This window comes from Nelumbo nucifera, chromosome 3 (assembly GCF_055504915.1).
Source record: "Nelumbo nucifera cultivar China Antique chromosome 3, China Antique-T2T, whole genome shotgun sequence".
NCBI lineage: Eukaryota > Viridiplantae > Streptophyta > Magnoliopsida > Proteales > Nelumbonaceae > Nelumbo > Nelumbo nucifera.
In genome coordinates, this window is record NC_142651.1 from 80,364,219 (window position 1) to 80,382,426 (window position 18,208).

An 18,208-nucleotide genomic window follows, 5' to 3' on the forward strand; every position below is an offset into this window, starting at 1 on the left:
CCTCTTATAGAAAGAGTGGAGATGAGGTTGGTAGGATTATACTTATTAAGAGTGTATTATCAAGCTTACCCACCTATTACCTATCCTTGTTGAAAATACCAACTGATGTGGCCAACAAGATAGAGAAACTGCAAAGGGATTTTCTTTCGGAAGGGGCAAGGGGGATGAAGAAGTTTCACCTAGTAAAATGGGTAAAAGTATGCAGGCCAAAAAAGCTGGGGGTTGGGGTTTAGGAGAATAAAAGTTTTTAACAAAGCCTCCTAGGAAAATGGCTTTGGAGGTTTGGGTTGGAGAAGGAAAAGGAGTCTTTGTCGAGAAGGGTGGTACCGTGGTAGTAGGGAAGTATGGGGTGGTAAGGTTTGGGTGGGAGCCGAGAGAGGTGTCAAGCTCTTATGTGGTTTGTGTACAGAAAGTCATTATGAAGTTCAATAAGGAGTTCAGGGGTTTGGTGAGTTTTAGTGTGTGAGATGAGGCTAGAGTAAGGTTTTGGGAAGATGAATGGTGTGGTTTTGGGAAGTTGTGTGAACTTTGTCCAAGACTGTATAGGTTGACCGAACAACAAGTGGAGATTGTGAAGGGATGAGAGATCCATTCTATGGACGCCCAAAGATTGCGGAATAAGGGGCGAATTTCAAAAATTTTCTCTCTCCCTTCAACTGGGAATCGTATTCCCTATTTAGAAAATCATATTTTCAATGATCAATCTTGAACCATAAACTGAACCAGATCTGAACCAAAACGAGTGGGAGAGGATTATACCTGATACGGAGAAATACTATCTCCCAATGGAGGTGTTCACGCCCAAGGAAGGATCCAAAATCTGCTCACACTGAAGATGGCGCAGTGAAGGATGGAGCAGAATCAGCAATGTTCTTCAAAAGAACTTGACCCTTCGCAAGAATCAACTGGACGGCTTGTGAGTACAGCTCCAATCAATCTTTTCCCAAAAGATTGAAATCAAGATCCAATCTTAATTGCTCCCAAGAACTGGAGATCGAACTGAAAGAATGGCAATGGCAGGAAGGTGGCGACAGAAGAGAATTCGCAGTATGCAGGAAATCTCTCAATCTCTCTTTCTTTTAAAGAAAAGAATGCTATTGATGATCTTGTGTCCTTCAAGGCTGCCGCCCCCTTCCCCTTTTATAATCTTAAAGGGATCAGTTCCTAATCAGATTAGGAGTTGCTAATTCCAAATCATATTTGGGTTAGAAGTCCCTTAGTGATAAGGGATAATCCTTATCTTATCTGCAGATCAGATCAGCTGTCTCCTAATCTAATTAGGAGGTTTCCATATCTAAATCTTATTTAGATCTTGGACTCTCTGAGTGGATAGGGTCTAAGCCCAATCCTTTTAGCTGACCCACTTCAGAATTCGCCCCCTTTAGATGACTGATCAAATCAGCCCAGTTCGAAATGGGCTTAAGGCCCATTTAAGGTTATGTACTCAAAAAACTTCCAAATTGCTGCCCAGTTGGGCTTCCTTGTATGGCGTGGGACCCAAGCATTGATCTACACATCAGCCACATGGGTTCAGCCCAGCCTTTGTTACAAGGCCTGGCCGAATGCGCTGCTGAAGACAGTATACCCCTTGAAACCCATCAAATGAGCTCTATGGGCCCAACACTTACACTAAGTGGTCCCTGGGCCAAGCCACCTTGTAACACCCAGGGACTGTGGGCAGATGCAAGATTAGCCCATCAGGTGTTATCCTCAATGGTCTTACACTTAACCTCTCAGCCCATAATGATCATACACTGCCCGACAAGAGAGGACCTCTCCCTCAGCTGCAAGGAACAGTGTTGCACTCTCCACTCATATGGATCCCGGGAATTAAAACCTTCTTGCAAACATTTTAGAAACCATATATATATACTTTTATATCTTATATAAAATATATTTTGCAAAACAAATCTCAACGGTTGAAATCGGCTGCCGGCAGTCTTGGTTTCCATCAGTGAGAGTGCATCCCCGATCATTACCTTTGTCCGACAAAGGGGCTGATCCTGTCACTATGATCACCCACTCAGATGAATTCTCGGACTGTCCCAACATACCCAGGTTTTGACCCTCGCTAAGGATCTCACTGATTGGTACATCAAAGATAGCCCAATCCGACACCTAGTGTAGTATCATAATCGAGTCTAGGGGTCGGGTGTAACTTTCCAATTTTGCCCATCAATCTCCAAGGTCCAGGGCAATACTGGAAATCTGGTCCAGTTCAAAGATTCAATTAATCCTACACTGTATGTGCCTAGGGTCTCACCCTGGCAGCTGAGACAAGCCACCCCAACCGACTTGGTGGCACTACAGTGTCAGCCTTGTCAGGATAGGTCTCCCCAGACCGACCCACTGGCTGTGAACATTCTAAACTAACACGAGTCTCATTAAGTGTCCAGTTTAAGGGTATTACACAGAAACATACCAAGGGAACATGAATCAAATATGTATCTTTATTCATTTACAATAAACTCATAAAGTACATCATTCTGATTGAAACTAAGGGCATACAAAACTGTCTAACAGATTGCTCAATGCCATGAGACTAAAGGTGATCAGTTAATCTGGTGGCCTAAATTCAGAAGACCTCAGTTGGATCAAGAGGTGGAGGAGTGCATCCTATTGTTGGACAAACTAGAACATTCTATTATCAGTATCTTCTAGTGATGATTTGTGGTAGAAGGAATGTAGGGATGGAAAGTTCTTGGTGAAATCCTTTTATCTGGCTCTAATCAAAGAGGATTTGACTTCTGACTAAGTAGGTGGAGTGTGGGGGAATCTTGTTCCCCCAAGAGTGGAAGCTTTCACCTGGCTGGTTGCCTTCAATGACATCCCAAAAACAGACCATCTGAAGTGCAGAGGTTTTTTTATGGCAAGCTACTGCTACCTATGTAACAAGGATGAGGAATCTGTGTGGCACCTGTTCTTTTCCTGAGAAGTGGCAAATTTCATATGGCAGTACTACTTTTTCTTGTTTCGCATGCCAGTATTTCAGCCTTTCTTACCTGAAGAAATATTCTCCTCTTGGCTAAGGTTCAGAGGAAGCAAGAAAGCAAGAATCATTTGGAGTTGTATCCCCTTCGTGGTGTACTGGCCATTATGGAAGGAAAGGAATAGAAGGCTATTCGAAGATAAATCAAAAGGCATTGAAGTTTTGGTGGCCCCAATCAGAAAGATGGTTTCAAGCTGGGTTCTGGTCTTTCCAGAATTTGAGCAAGTAAACAGTGCAGATTTGGTGGAAAATTTTTGGGATGTTTTTGAGATTCAAGCTTGTAATGTAAACTTGTTTCCTAGTGACTAACTGGTGTGGTGTGTCATCTTGACACCTAGTCAGCTTATACCTTCCTTTTTATTTTAATAAAATTTCTTCTTTACTCTTCAAAAAAAAAATGGTTTGAAGCAGTCACCAAGGTCTTGGTTTAGCAGGTTCCATTTAGCTTTTCAGCAAATAGGATTTAAACAATGCTAATCAAATACACACTCTTTGTGAAGAGGGAGCAAGGAAAGATTGCATTGTTGATAGTTTATGTTGATGACATGTAATTACAGGTGACTAGACATCAGAAATTCAAAAACTGAAGGAGTTCCTGACTACTCAATTTGATGTAAAGAATCTAGGCCCCTTAAGATATTTTCTTGGGATTGAAGTTGCCCATTCACAAGAATCTTCATTTCACAAAGAAAATACATCCTGGCTCTATTGAAAGAAACAGGGAAGTTGGGGTGAAAGCCTACTAACACTCGCATTGACCCAAACTATAAGTTAAGTGAGAGTAGTAGTGATCCTATAAAGGATGCTAAGCAGTATTAGAGACTTGTTGGGAAACTTTTATACTTATCTATTACCAGGCCAGATATTGCTTATGTTGTGAGTGCACTTAGTTTATGCATGCCCCTAAAGTTGTTCACTTAGAAGCTGTCGAGAGAGTCCACAAATATCTCAAGAAGTTTCCTGAAACTAGGTTGTTGTTCAAGAAAAATGGCCCCTTAAAGGTAAAAGTACAAACTGATGCTAATTGGGCTAGATCAGTTGATGACAAGAGGTCTACCAGTGGGTATTGTACCTTTGTAGGAGGTAGCATGGCCACTTGGAGGAGCAAAAAGCAAAGTGTGGTAGCCAGGTCTAGTGTAGAGGCCAAGTATAGGGCCATGTCCCATGGAGTTGCAAAGATCCTACGGATAAAGAATATGTTGAAAGAATTGGGCTTTGATGTCAATGGTCCTATACCACTCTATTGTGACAGCAAAGCCGCCATTAACATTGCAGTCAATCCAGTTCTACATGATAAAACCAAGCACATAGAAGTGGATAAACGTTTTATTAGAAAGAAGCTTGAAAGTGAGGAGGTGTATATACCTTATGTAAGTTCCAAAGACCAATTGGCAGATGTACTTACAAAGGGGCTTTATCACTTGCAACATAATGATCTTTGTAACAAGTTGGGCATGATAGATATCTATGTCTGAACTTGAGGGGGAGTGTTGTGTATTTATTACCATATATGTTGCAAGGGTGTTACCATCTTTTTACCTTTTTTTATTATGTGTATTGTTGCCATACTATAAGTAGTCGATCAAGACTACAATCTGTCTTGAATTTAAAAAGAAACATATGCAAAATTTGAAGAGAAGAAGAGAGGAGAAGAAGAGAAGAAGCACACGAAGAGAATTTCAGAAAAGAGAGAGGGAAGATCATAACATCTGCCAACCCACTCTTAAGATTTATATAAATGTTGGCTAATTGTAAAAGGGCTGAATTACCCTTATTGCTTACATGGCAAAAAGAATAAAAGAAAACTAATAATAAAACTGAAATAACTAGCTGAAATAACTACCAACTAACATTGTCATAACTAACTGAAATAATGCTACCATACGAACACAGTAGGGACCACATCAATGGGGCCCACATCAGTGTTCTCTACACTCCCCCTCAAGTTGGGAATAGATATTTGTCATTCCCAACTTGCATAGGTCTGCCTCTAATTTCTTCATTGGAACAACATTGGTGAGAAGATCTGCGAGCTGCATGTTGGAGGTGATATACGGAAGACACACTTCTTGAGATGAAACCCTTTCTCTAACAAAATGTTGGTCTACTTCAATATGCTTAGTTCTATCATATTGTACCAGGTTATGTGCTATATTAATAGCAACCTGATTATCACAATACAGCATTAAGGGTTTCTCATAAGTAATACCCAACTCCTCAAATAGTGATTTCAACCATAGGATTTCAACCACACCATTTGCCATGGACCTATATTCAGCTTCAGCACTAGAACGAGAAACAACACTTTCTTTTTTACTCCTCCAAGAGACAAGGTTACCTCCTACAAAAGCACAATATCCAGAAGTGGACCTTCTATCATCAACACTCCCAGCCCAATCAGCACCTGTGTAAACCTCTATTTTCATATGATCATTATTCTTGAATAGTATACCTCTACCTAGGCACCTCTTCAAATATGCTAATATCCTCTCAACTGCAAATAGGTGAGTAGTTCTAGGAGAGTGCATATACTGACTGACAACACTGACTGCATAATTGATGTCCGGTCGTGCGAGACAAAGATAGAGGAATTTTCCAACTAACTATTGGAACATAGCTTTATCTTCAAGTGGCTCACCACCCTCTACACTGATCTTGTGATTCTGTTCAATAGGTGTGTCTGCAAGCTTAACACCCAACTTTCCAGTTTCTTCCAACAGATCTAGAACATACTTTCTTTGAGAAACAAAAATCCCATGTCTAGATGTAGCTACCTCAATACCCAAGAAGTATCATAGCTCTCCCAAATCTTTCACCTCAAACTCTTGATGAAGGAGTTGTTTAAGAAACTCAATCTCACTGTTATCATTCCCTGTCACTACAATATTATCCACATATACAGCTAGCAAGGTCAAGGAAGAGTCAACTCTCTTAATGAACAATGTATGGTCTGATTGGGCATGTACATAGCCGAATTTTTCAAGGGCTTGTCTAAATCTATCAAACCAAGCTCTGGGGGACTGTTTTAGTCCATACAAGGCTTTATTCAACCGGTAAACCTTCTTTCCTGTTTCTGCATCATAAAATCCATGAGGCAACTGCATGTAGACTTCTTCCTGCAAGTCTCCATTGAGGAAGACATTTTTAACATCCATCTGGAACAACTGCAAGGGATAATAAAACTCTAATAGTGGTCATCTTTGCTACTGGAGCAAAAGTCTCCAAGTAGTCTATACCATAAGTCTGAGTAAATCCCTTTGCAACTAACCGGGCCTTATACCTTTCAATGGAATCATCAACATTATGTTTTACAGTAAACACCCATCTACATCCAACCGGTTTCTTCCCTTTAGGCTAGTCAACTAGCTCCCAAGTATTATTCCTCAGAAGAGCATCCATTTCAACCTTCATTGCATCTTTCCACTCAGGAATTGACATGACTTCCTGCACTGTTTTGGGGATAGGAATATCAGCAATGGATGTGAGAAAGGACTTGTAAGAAGGGGACAGGTGATCATAGGACAAGAACTAGGAAATGCAGTGGGTTGTGGATGTGGTGCAACGCCATTTGCCTTTACGAACTGCAATGGGGAGGTCAAGGTCATCCAAAGGAGGTAAGGGCTCAACAATTGAAGGTATCTCAGTGGAACTTGGATCTGATAAAGGGACTGTAATACCTAGATTTGGATCCATAGAAAGAACTGGGGTTGGCCTGGACTGTTGATGACCGAAATCAACCTGCATCCACTACCTATGATAGACTCTCAAATCCCAACACCTCTGACAACCCTCCCCATTACATCCCTCATTACTCAAAGGAACAGGTAAAGGAACTTCTGACGAGTTAACCCCACACTCACTACTCTCCCCCTGAGGAAAAACCCTAGGATAATAGGGTACATCCTCAAAGAAAGTAACATCCATAGAGACAAATCTCTTCCCAGAAGTGGGTTCATAGTAGCAATATCCCTTTTAAGTTTGTGCATAACCAAGAAAAACACATTTGGAGGCCTTAGGATCAAATTTGGAACGATGAGGTCCAAGAATCTGAACAAAGCAGGTACAACCAAAGGTTTTAAGGGGAACAGTAAACAATTCTGTATCAAGATATAGAAGGATAAATGGAGGCTTCATGCCAAGAACCTGTGAAGGAACTCAATTGATGAGATACACTGTTGTAAGAATAGCATCTCCCTATAAACGAATAGGCACATTGGAGTTAAACATGATGCTTCTAGCCACCTCCAATATGTGTCTATTCTTCCTCTCAACAACCCCATCCTGTTGTGGTGTATGAAGACAAGTACTCTGGTGGATAATCCCATGATCAAGCAAATAACAGGCTAATGGGTTAGCAAAGTATTCTTTCACATTATCGGATCTGAAGATTTTGATTTTGACCCCAAATTGCATTAAAATCATCTGATGAAAGATCTGGGTCAAAGCAGGAACCTCATCTCAAGAACGCAAAAGATAAACCCAAGAAAAATGGGTATAGTCATCATCAAACAACAAGAAATATCTGTATCCCCCCATAACAATGATGTGATTAGGGCCCCAAACATCAGTATGCACAATATCAAAAGGATTACTACTTTTTTTTTTTGATAAATGATTACTTTTATTACTCAATGAATAAGATGTTCTACAATGCTTTGCAAGCTCACAACTCTCACATCTCAAACTGGACATCTGAACAGATTCAAATAAATTATGAAACAAGCTCTTCAAAGACCGAAAAGATAAATGACCCCACCATTTATGCCAAAGCATAATCTGACTAACAGACTGAGAAACAAAAGACTTCCTATCTTCACTATCTTCCCAATGAAAACTCTCTCCAAGCAAATAGATCTCATTCGTCTCATGGCCAGTCCCAATCACCTTCCTTGTCTCCAAGTCCTGAAAAACACATCGATCAGGGAAAAAAGTAACTAAACAATTCTGATGTTTTGTAATGCTACTGACTGAAAAGCAAGTTAATATTAAGCTTAGGAACATGCAAAACTGAAGATAAGGAAATGGTATTAGATAACTTGATGTCTCCCTTGATAGAAATGGGAACAAGGGAACCATCGGAAATGGACACTTTATCTCAAACAGAAGATAAGTGATAGGTAGTGAATAGTGATGGCAAGCCAGTCATATGGTCAGATGCACCTGAGTCTATTACCCAATAATGTTCAGTGTTACCTGGAGCTAAAGCATGATAAGTTGAGGCCCGAGTACCTGAATGAGCAAAAGCTGATGTGGAAGGAGCTGATGGCGACTGAGATGATTGAGTTGAATTGCCAACTTCCTTTTCCAATTGAGTCAAGGCAGCCCGAACAGCAGCTAGGGTGTATAGATGTATGCCTTTTGTGCCCGATGAGGATGCACAATCAGTATTAACAGCTATATTAGCATTACCCCTTTTGTTCCTGAGTTTTGCTAGAACTAGATGAGGGTGCAGCTTCCAACAGGTGTCTTTAATATGCTTAGGTTTCTTGCAATGTTCACATACTAGATCCCGTTTGTCTTCTTTATATCCCTCTCCGTATCACCCCCAGACTTAGGTTTAACTATTGCCAAGGCTGGTGGATAGGGCTGATGCCACATCATAACCTTTCTCCTAGTCTCTTCACTATTCACTAAGGAGTAGGCTTGTGATAGGGTCACACCATCTCTTGTTAGTAGTTGTTATCTCACAATATCATACTCAAGATTCAAATCAGCTAGGAACTCAAAAATCCTATTAGTTTCAACCTACTTTCTATGAGTCTATGCATCCTTCTGACTCTCCCACTAAGTGTTTCTAGGTGGCCAATTTCATGCCACAAAGATTTCAAGGTAGAGAAGTAAACCGAGACTGGTTTCTCTCCTTGCTTAAGGTTGTTAACCTCACATTTCAGCTCATAGGCCCTAGCAACATTAAGGGGTTGGGAGTAGGTCTCTTTCATGACATCCCAGATTTTTTTAGATGTTTTTGCCCACAAATAGTTCCAGATGATATGTGGCTGCATAGAGTTGCACAGCCATGTCATAACCATGGTTTCAAATGTCGCTAATGTCGCCCGACATATGTCAATGTCGAGGCTCACCGACATGATGGATGGTAATATAAAAATTACATTATGTCAATCAACATTTCCTATATTTCGGAAATGCCGACCAAATCGGTCCAAATAACCAAAAAAAACACAGTTTTTCCTATTATGTCTACAGGGATTAGTACATTAAAAATATAATATATTAGTATATTATATTAATACAATACAATATATTAATATAGATTACTCCATTAATAATTTCTATTTAATATTTCAAAAAAAATTTATAAAAAGAATTAACAAAATATAAAAACAAAAGAATAAATTAATTACTTTATAATATAAAACATAAAATATTTTTCAAGTAATAAAATATTAACTAGTTAGTATTTTTTAAAATATTTATTAAAATAAGAAAATGTTTATTAAATTTTATAATAAACCATATTCTACATTTAATATAAAAAATCAGAATAAATTTAATAAAATTTATACTAAATCATAATTTATTATAAATTTAGTATTAAAAATCATAATAAATTCGTTAAGTTTTATAAGAAATCAGAATTTATCATAATCTTAATACTACAAAAAGGAGAATCAGTTTATTAAATTTATAATAAAACATAATGCATTATAACTTTAATATTTAAAAATCAGAATAAATGTATTTCTATTTACTAGTGTGAAATAAATATATTAGAATTTATAATAAATCAGAATTAAAAATAAGAAAAGAAAATATCAGATAACCTTGTAAAAACATCAAAATGCATAATAAATCAGTAAATCGTCATTTACTAATTTGTTATTGATCTTAGTTTCTTAGCTTTATATAACGGTTAGGAATAAGATAATAGTCTAGAAATATGTATTAATGCTTCTTTTATCATTTTACAAAATATCTTTGCATATTTCCACAATGACTCTAATTTTTACAATATTTCCCCTTGACATTTCCGACATATGTCCTATATTTTGGTAAGCAACATTTCCATCAACATCGACATTTTAAACCTTGGTTATAACCAAATAGTTCTCCTGAACCCATTTGGTATAAGTTTGGTCCTCCTTAGTTGGTTCTTTCACATCTCCCAACAAGTAGCTCAGTTTTCCTCTACCCCGATGGCCATCATGGCCGATTGAGCCCATTCTAAGTAATTTGATCCATCAAACTTAATAGTTGTAATCTGAAAGGTATTCTCAGACATGTTACCAGAATTGCTAGTCCCAAAAACACCTTCCCCTTGATTCTTGAACTCCATTCTTGATCAAGAATTAATAAAAAACCCTTTTTTTAACTACTGTAATAAGAGAAACAGCACCCAAACAACTGATAACAGCCGGCCTGGGTCTTCCAATGAACAAAAAACACAGTTCTAAATGAAACAAGTTCAAATTCTAATCTAAAACCAACAACAGTTCTGAATTTTAGGGTTTTCTCTCAAAACCCTAAAGAAAACACAGGGAAAAAGCAAAGATTTTTCAGCCGCACCTCTCAAAATAAACCAAGATGATCTTTTCTAAAGTCAATCTCAAGAAAAAAGGCTTACTTTATGAAAAAATCTCTGGCCACCAACTTCTAGCTGATGCAAAACCCTAATCTTGAGGATCCAAAGCTTCTTCTGATTCTTCCTGATCACTGGAACTCTCCTAGGCTTCTACAATCTCCTTAGTAGCAGCCGCGCACTACCAATAACCTCCAAGAATCAGCCGATCCACCTTCTCTGTTGAAAAACTTCCAAACCTAAGAGGTTCTCATGTAGTCGGCCTAATTAGACTACCATAAGAGCTCATAGGTTGGCTCTGATACCAAGTAGTCGATCAAGACCACAATCTGTCTTGAATTTAAAAAGAAACAGATGCAAAATTTGAAGAGAAGAAGAGAGGAGAAGAAGAGAAGAAGCACACAAAGAGAATTTCAGAAAAGAGAGAGGGAAGGTCATAACATCTGCCGACCCACTCTTAAGATTTATATAAATGTTGACTAATTGTAAAAGGGCTGAATTGCCCGTATTGCTTACATGGCAAAAAGAATAAAAGAAAACTAATAATAAAACTGAAATAACTACCAACTAACACTATCATAACTAACTGAAATAATGCTGCCATACGAACACAGTGGGGACCACATCAGTGGGTTCCACATCAGTGTTCTCTAAACTATATATACTAATAAAGGCTCCGCTAGCTTGATTTTTTGGCCCTCACTCTCTTCTCTTCTTTTCTCCTTTCTTCTCCCCTCTCCTCTTACCCTCTCTTCCTCTCTGTTTTCCCTTCTTTATTGTTGATAATAGATATCTAATACTTTGTCTTAGCTAAAACCCAAGTCCAGTAAAATCTTAAGTTATCTAAGTCGTGGCAAACTAATATTCTTGTTCAAGCAACCAACATTAAGGTTTCAAATTGGTCCTTTAAATTACATTCCAATGCATTTGACTAATCGAGGTAATCAAGTATTTTTATTTCTAAATTTGAAAACTTAGTGTACCAGAATATAATTTTTGTTGCTCCACACTTTCCGCAAAATCACAAGGTCAAACAAACAGGATATATCCTCCATGATATTGGTTTGCTACACTGCTATCTTACATAATTCTAAAACATGTCAAGGAAAAATGAAGTGTTCACTAAATGCAACTTCCAAGAATCTCTCTTTTTTTAGATCACAAAATTACTATTCTTTAAAATCAGAAACTTATTCTGAAATAGTGAAATTTCATATTTCATCATGAGTAAATGGAAAACGTGATTATGATTTATAACTACATAATTTGTGCAACCTAACTATCCCTAATAACCCATTATACATTTTTATAGGTGACTTAAATTTCATTAATTAAGATGAATATTAAATATATACAGATGCACAACTCCAGCCCCCATGGGCTGACCACACAGCAACCCTGTTTCAATTCCTCTGTACAAAACTAATTGTATGCATCTCTTTTCCTTGTCTGTACAGCATCAGAAGACTCCCCAAAAACGACGATTTCTATTGACCCAATCCCTTTCTCAAGAAATCAGAAAAACCAATTGCTGATCTCAGACCCATGAATAAATTGTTCCATAGTGGTCAGGTCCTTTGCTATCTCTTTGCATCCAACCCACTACAACCTTTGAGTCCCCCCCCCATTCATGATCAAGGTTGTGATGTTAAACAGCCTTGTTTAACCTTACCTTACCCCTTGTCAATGTTATTATTCCCCTTGTATAGTGACCCATCATTGGGTGTTTAATTATAGACTGTATCACATATCACATTGTAGCAATGTGATTATGACCATGAGGAAAATCTATCCTATAAAGAAAGAAACAGAAAATCTATAATCATTCAATGCTTAAGAATGGAATGGAATGTAATACAGCTAAAAGGTAAATATATAAATGGAGATGTAATACTGAAAAAACAAAATAATTTCCTATAGAAGAAGTTTGGAGCTGATAGGTGCCACAAAAAATTAGGGCATGTTGTTGAGAGGTGTACCATGGGAAAATGAAAAAAACAACACTTGTAATATCCTTTTGAGGAGAAGATCAAATTGGTGCTTATCTCCACGTTAGTGTTTTTTTGCAATGCAAGAAGAGAATCTATTTACAACTTACTAATCTCCTCTCTACTTGTGTCTAGCTTTTGGGAGTGGGTTTCTTCTCTTTCAGGTTGTAGGTGGACCCCTTCTTTGGACATGGAAATTTGTTTCAACCCTCCTCTTTTACGTTTCCAAGGAAGAGAGGAAGGATTATGTGGAGATGTATATGGACAGCAAGGACTTAAGACAATGTAGGATGAGAGGAATGAAAGGATATTCAAGGAGAAAGTGTGCAGCAAGGAAGCAACCATGGAAAGCAATCCAGTCAAAGTAGTGCAGTGGGTTAAAACAACAAACATTTTTAAAAATTTTCATGGATAACATCTTTAGAGAATAGACAAATGTAGTGTGGTCATCAACAAGAAGGGCAGTTTCAGCTGTTTGGAGGACACTAGGTGCTATCCAAATTAAACTAAACTTTGATGGATGGGCAACCCAGGACCATCAGGTATAGGAGTATTTAGGGACCAACGTGGTATATACTAGCCATATAGTCAGAACTGGTAGGCTTTGGGGATTCTATATAGGTTAAGAGTTGGAACTTGGAAGATCACTAAACTACAGGAAAATAGTGGAAGAAGTGGAACAAAGCTGGTTGTGGGATGGATGAAACACAACAAGCAAGGGTCTTGGCAAAGTGGAGACATTATAAAGAAGCAAAGATATTTTGGCTAGGGAGATGTGGACCACTTTCACTTGGGTCTATGCTAGGTCAGCAAATGGCTTGGCTGATGTGATGGCCATACAAGGGGCAAACAGGGATCACTTCTTTGGGACCAAACTTAATGTAATATGTAACTAGTCAGGTTAGGTGGCTACCTGCCAGCCTAAATTGGGTTGGCTCTGGCTGTTTTGTACATAATTCATTCCTTTACTCAATTAATAAAATGTTCTTTATTGTTACTGATAAAAACAACTCAGACCGCATATTGGTGATCAAATAATTCAGACCTTGAAATATCGGAAAAAAGGGGTTGCGACAATCTCTTTTAACAGGGGATGTAACACTTCCTTATTAACAGTGTCGACAGTCTCATAGTCACAGCAACAATCCTCCACAATGCCAGTGTACTTCCGTGAATCCTGCACACAAGTTCCATGGGAGGAATAAAACCCATTAGAAGAACAATAGACTGACAAGTCTGAATTGATCAAAGATAAATCCAAATTCACATCCACAAATTATTTCATTAGAAGTACCGTATCAGAGTCAGTATATCAATACCTTCACTTGGACACTACTGTTGTTCTAAGAGAGATGACAAAAAGAATAATAGACTAATAACACAAGTTCCACATTCTCAAACCAGCAGATAATCAATGTTCTGAGGAAAATAAAGATCACATTACTGAATTCAGATAACTAAAATAAATATCACGTGGAAAAACACCAACAGCTCTTGTTCAAGTTTTCCACTAAATGTACAAATTTTGAAAAGAAAACAAGTAAATTCAAGAAAAAGTGTATTCAATCTATTTTTTCATCATCCACTAATCCACAATGACTCTAAAAATGTTCAAAAGAAAATTAAAAAGAAATCACGAGCAATTAAGGAAAGCAAACAAAATTCCAAGTTCAATGAATATAGAGAATCGTCCTCAAAATTTATCAGATTCATGCCAGGGGTAGGTGAACATTTAGATATTTGAAGGATAATACAATGAGGAAAAAGATCCCTTTGTCTGGAGTTTCATATCCTTTTGATCTGGTACAGAACAAGGAATCCACAATCAAGGAATTATGAAGTGATCGGATGACAGATTATATGGGTGCCGAGGTTACACTGGAACGTCAATGACTGGTAGGCTGATTCCTTGATCAGCTTGCTGGAATCTCTCATCAGAATTCACCTTCAAATGGGCACTCAAGATTTTAGAATATGGAGGGCAACCAATTCAGGGTTCCTTGGGGCTTTGAAGAACCCGGCTCAAGCCCACTTCCCCTGGATGAAGACTTGAAAAGTCCAGGTGCCAACCAAGGTTGCTCTTTACAATGTGGCCTACCCCAATGGTTAGGATTCTGGCCATCAACAACCTAATTTCTTAAGGATTAGTATTAGATGATCGACGCGGCTTATTTGGGCAAGGTGTAGTATCATCTTTGGCTCCTCTTTGACGGTATAAAAGAAGGGTTCGGTTATGTACGTTAAGCATGTTTTGTTTTGATTTCATTCTAATCGTTTTCCTGCCTTGAAAGAATCTCTCCCTCAGCATTTCATCAATACAAATTATCACTTATTATAAAAAGAAAGAAAGAAAGAAAGAGAGAAAACAAATCGGAATTGAGAAAAAAGAAATGCAGGTCATACCACACACTTGCAATCCTTATTATTCTGCGCAAAGAGTGAGATCTTCGGAGCGCTTCTTGACGTCGCTGCAGTCGCGAGTAACACAGCAATCAGAGCTCCAACCACCCACCCCCATCTCCTTCTTCGACCATTCTCCCCAATCTCCGAGTTCGCCATTACTGATCAAAAGCCCCCACTAACCCCCTCCGTAAAACCCTAAAAATCCTCAGAAGTTTCCGGAATGCATCGGAACAGAAAAAAGGGAAGTTGCAATGAATCCTTTATCCATTAAAGAAACCTCTGCAGAAAATAAAAGTCGATAGACTTCCGCGTCAACGGGCGGTCAATGCAAAACTCAACCACGTGCTGTTAATTCTCTCTCTCTCTCTCTCTCTCTCTCTCTCTCTCTCTCTCTCTCGTGAAAAGTCAGCTACCGTCGCCGTCTGGTTTCTCTCCTTCCCAGTTCCTCCGTCAACGGGTCCAGGATTGGTATGAGACGTAAATATATCAAAAAATGAGGAGAAAAAGAAAAGGCGGTTTTAGAAAATCAAGACAAACGCCAACAATGGGATTATGGGACAAAGCCTAGCGTTGCCACGTGGCTAATTGGACGCGGTAACCGGAGAAAAACTGTGTTTGTTTAAACGTTCAATCATACCATTCCGTATCTACTTCAAACAATGGCGTGGGTAACGGGCTACGTAACCAATTAAGAAAGGAAACGTCAGTGAACTCTACACCTAACCACACTATATGTCAACGGGTCAGTGATGTGTTCATTTTTTATTGGTTAAGTGACGTTGTTTTACCATGCTTGGCACCCGATTGGTACACATACGTCACATATATTGTGGGGACATGCTCTCACGTGCCCATATGGGCTTCCCCGCAACGCAGAAGTCGGTTCTGACATGTTTATGATTGTCAGATCAGATCCGAGTTCGACCGGAACACCTAAACCGTTTTAGACGAACAGTCCGGCCATCTGGTTCGAATCGACTGAATCCAGAAAACCGTTCATGAATGCTCCGATCGTCCGGTCCAAACTGAATCTGACGACATCTATGATTGAATATTTGAATCAGAACTTCGTCACTATATTCCACGTAAGGTGGTGGAAAATAAGATGAGAGAAAAAAACGAATAAATAGTTATAAAATCTAAAATAGGCTCAATAATACTTCTGAAATTTTTCAGGATAAAACTCATTCCTTTATATTTAAATTTATTGATAAAAATGAAGGCAAATAGGATAGTTGGTTATTAATATTAAATGAGTTGAAAAGAGGTAATTTTAAGATATTCAATGCTGATGGAGGGTGATTTGACCCCACCTATGAAACGGTGACACATGGACATTGAATCAGCACGAGCGACAGCTCAGCGTCGCAACGTGGTACGACCAAGTGACGGGCCTGCAAAGCAGCTTGCTACGTTCTAGCTTGCGAAAGGATTTCTCCGCGACGCGAACCCCAAGCTCCTCGAGCTACCTTTGAAGAGATACTCCGAGGCAACCTTAGCTCGCGAGCTAAAGTTATTAGCTCGTCCGAGCTCCCAAGTAGACAAGTCGTTCCGAGGACCAATTCCACTGAGGGTAATCCTGGAGTGTTCCAAGCTTGCTACAAAACAGCTCGCGAATGAGTCGTACGAGCACCTTTTAGGAAGCTTCTAACTGACAGATCGTACCGGTCAGATTGCGTCATATCCCTTACTGACGGCGCAGTCCTAGTCCTTTCGGCAGTCTGCGTCCACGTCTCTCAGCAGGCAAAAGCGTGCCTGCCACTTTGGAAACGTGTCACTCACCCGGGCGAGACGTACGCCACAACGGCCACCTGCGCAGCCCTAGCAGGTAACGGTTGTGGCAAGAACCCAGTGGCGGTTATGCCCGACCTGATGTGAGTGTCCCAATAAAAGCCCTCAGGGCAGAAGAGAAACTTCTTCTAGAGACCTTTAATCTTTCAAGTATAGTGAGAACGCGCTATCTGCACTCTTAGCCTTTGTCTCCTTCTTGCTTCTCCTTCATAGTACTAACTTAAGCATCGGAGTATCCCCACCGGGTAAACCCCCCGGGGATTCTTCTTCTTCCTCATCCCAGGTGCCTTCCAGGAGCCACGTGAGTGCCAGCTAGGAGTGACCGGATCGTGCTACATCATTTGGCGCCGTCTGTGGGAAACGCTTCGAAAAGCCTTTCTCTAAACTTTCACATCTTCTTACTCTCCAAAAACTCAATGCCCATGGCTTCCTCTAGCAACATCGGACGAAGCACGGGGATGAATAACTCCACGGAACAGCCCCAGCTCCCTATTGTCTGTATCGGACAGTTCATCGTCCCCCTCTCAGCGGACGGGATCCCTAGTTTGAACGTGCCTCTTGCAGGGGCACCCGTCATTGCTCCACTCCCTACCATAGTCGGAACAACCTTCACTGAACCCTCGGTTGTGCCCCCAGCGGCCAGCCCGAACCAGCTGGAAGTGTTGGTGCAGTGCATGCGGGCCATGTAGACTCAAATGCAGCAGTTTCAGCAGTTTCAGATCTATCAACAGCATGTGCTGCACCAGGTCTCTCAGTACCAGTATCAGCAACAGTTTCCCCTGCTACCGCAACCTCAGCTTCAGCAATCCCAACTCCCTCCTCGGCACCCAGCCTCACAGCAGGTTAGGTCTCATCGTCAAGAGGAGCACCTTCCCCGCCAAGGAAAGGTCCCCTAGAACCCTCCAAGGAGCCAGGCCTCCTCTTGCAACAGGCAGGAAAGGCCGGTTACTCCAGCCTCGCCACAGGAGGTCAGGTCGGAAGGACCCCAGATCGCCAAGCCGGCATCGTCTCAGCCCTCCAAGCCCGATACCCCGTTCCTAGAGAACCGGTTCGAGATCCTGGCCGTAGGCTCCAAGCAGGAGCCCTCGGTCCGTAGCCATCACCAACGGCCTGAGTTGCTTCCTGCACACACCGTTCCAGATAGTACAGAAGTGAGCAGCACGAATGCCGAGCCCGCCAAGAAGCAGAGACGACGCCGCTGAGCTCGCCGGTCTGCCACCCACAACCTGTCCGAGCTCGGAGGCAAAGAAGAAGTATGCTCGGGTGAAGCCAAGGCCCCCATCCTTTCAGTTCAATCCCCCTATCTCCCGAGCTCCTGACAGTCCTAATGCCTAAAGATTTTAAGCTCCCCCCTCTTGACAAGTACGACGGGTCGTTCGACCTAAATGATCACGTAGATACCTTCCAATCACAGATGCACCTGGCAAGAGCCAGCGAGTCGTGCATGTACGTGGCCATCTCCACCACTTTTAGAGGAGCAGCTCGTATGTGGTACCGGAA

At 40.3% G+C, this 18,208-nt stretch overlaps 1 protein-coding gene across 1 annotated transcript in view; it reads right to left on the reverse strand.

Moving 5' to 3' along the window:
* Nucleotides 1–15,367, reverse strand: part of LOC104589463 (endoplasmic reticulum oxidoreductin-1) — a 30,331-nt gene extending 14,964 nt beyond the window's left edge. Inside the window, exons 1-2 of the mRNA XM_010247810.3 lie at nt 14,918–15,367; nt 13,560–13,691 (exon numbers count right to left, since the gene is read on the reverse strand). Coding sequence (XP_010246112.1) covers nt 13,560–13,691; nt 14,918–15,073 — 288 coding nt within the window. The 5' untranslated portion in view covers nt 15,074–15,367. The remainder of the gene's footprint in view (nt 1–13,559; nt 13,692–14,917) is intronic.
* Between the last annotated feature and the right edge of the window lie 2,841 nt (nt 15,368–18,208).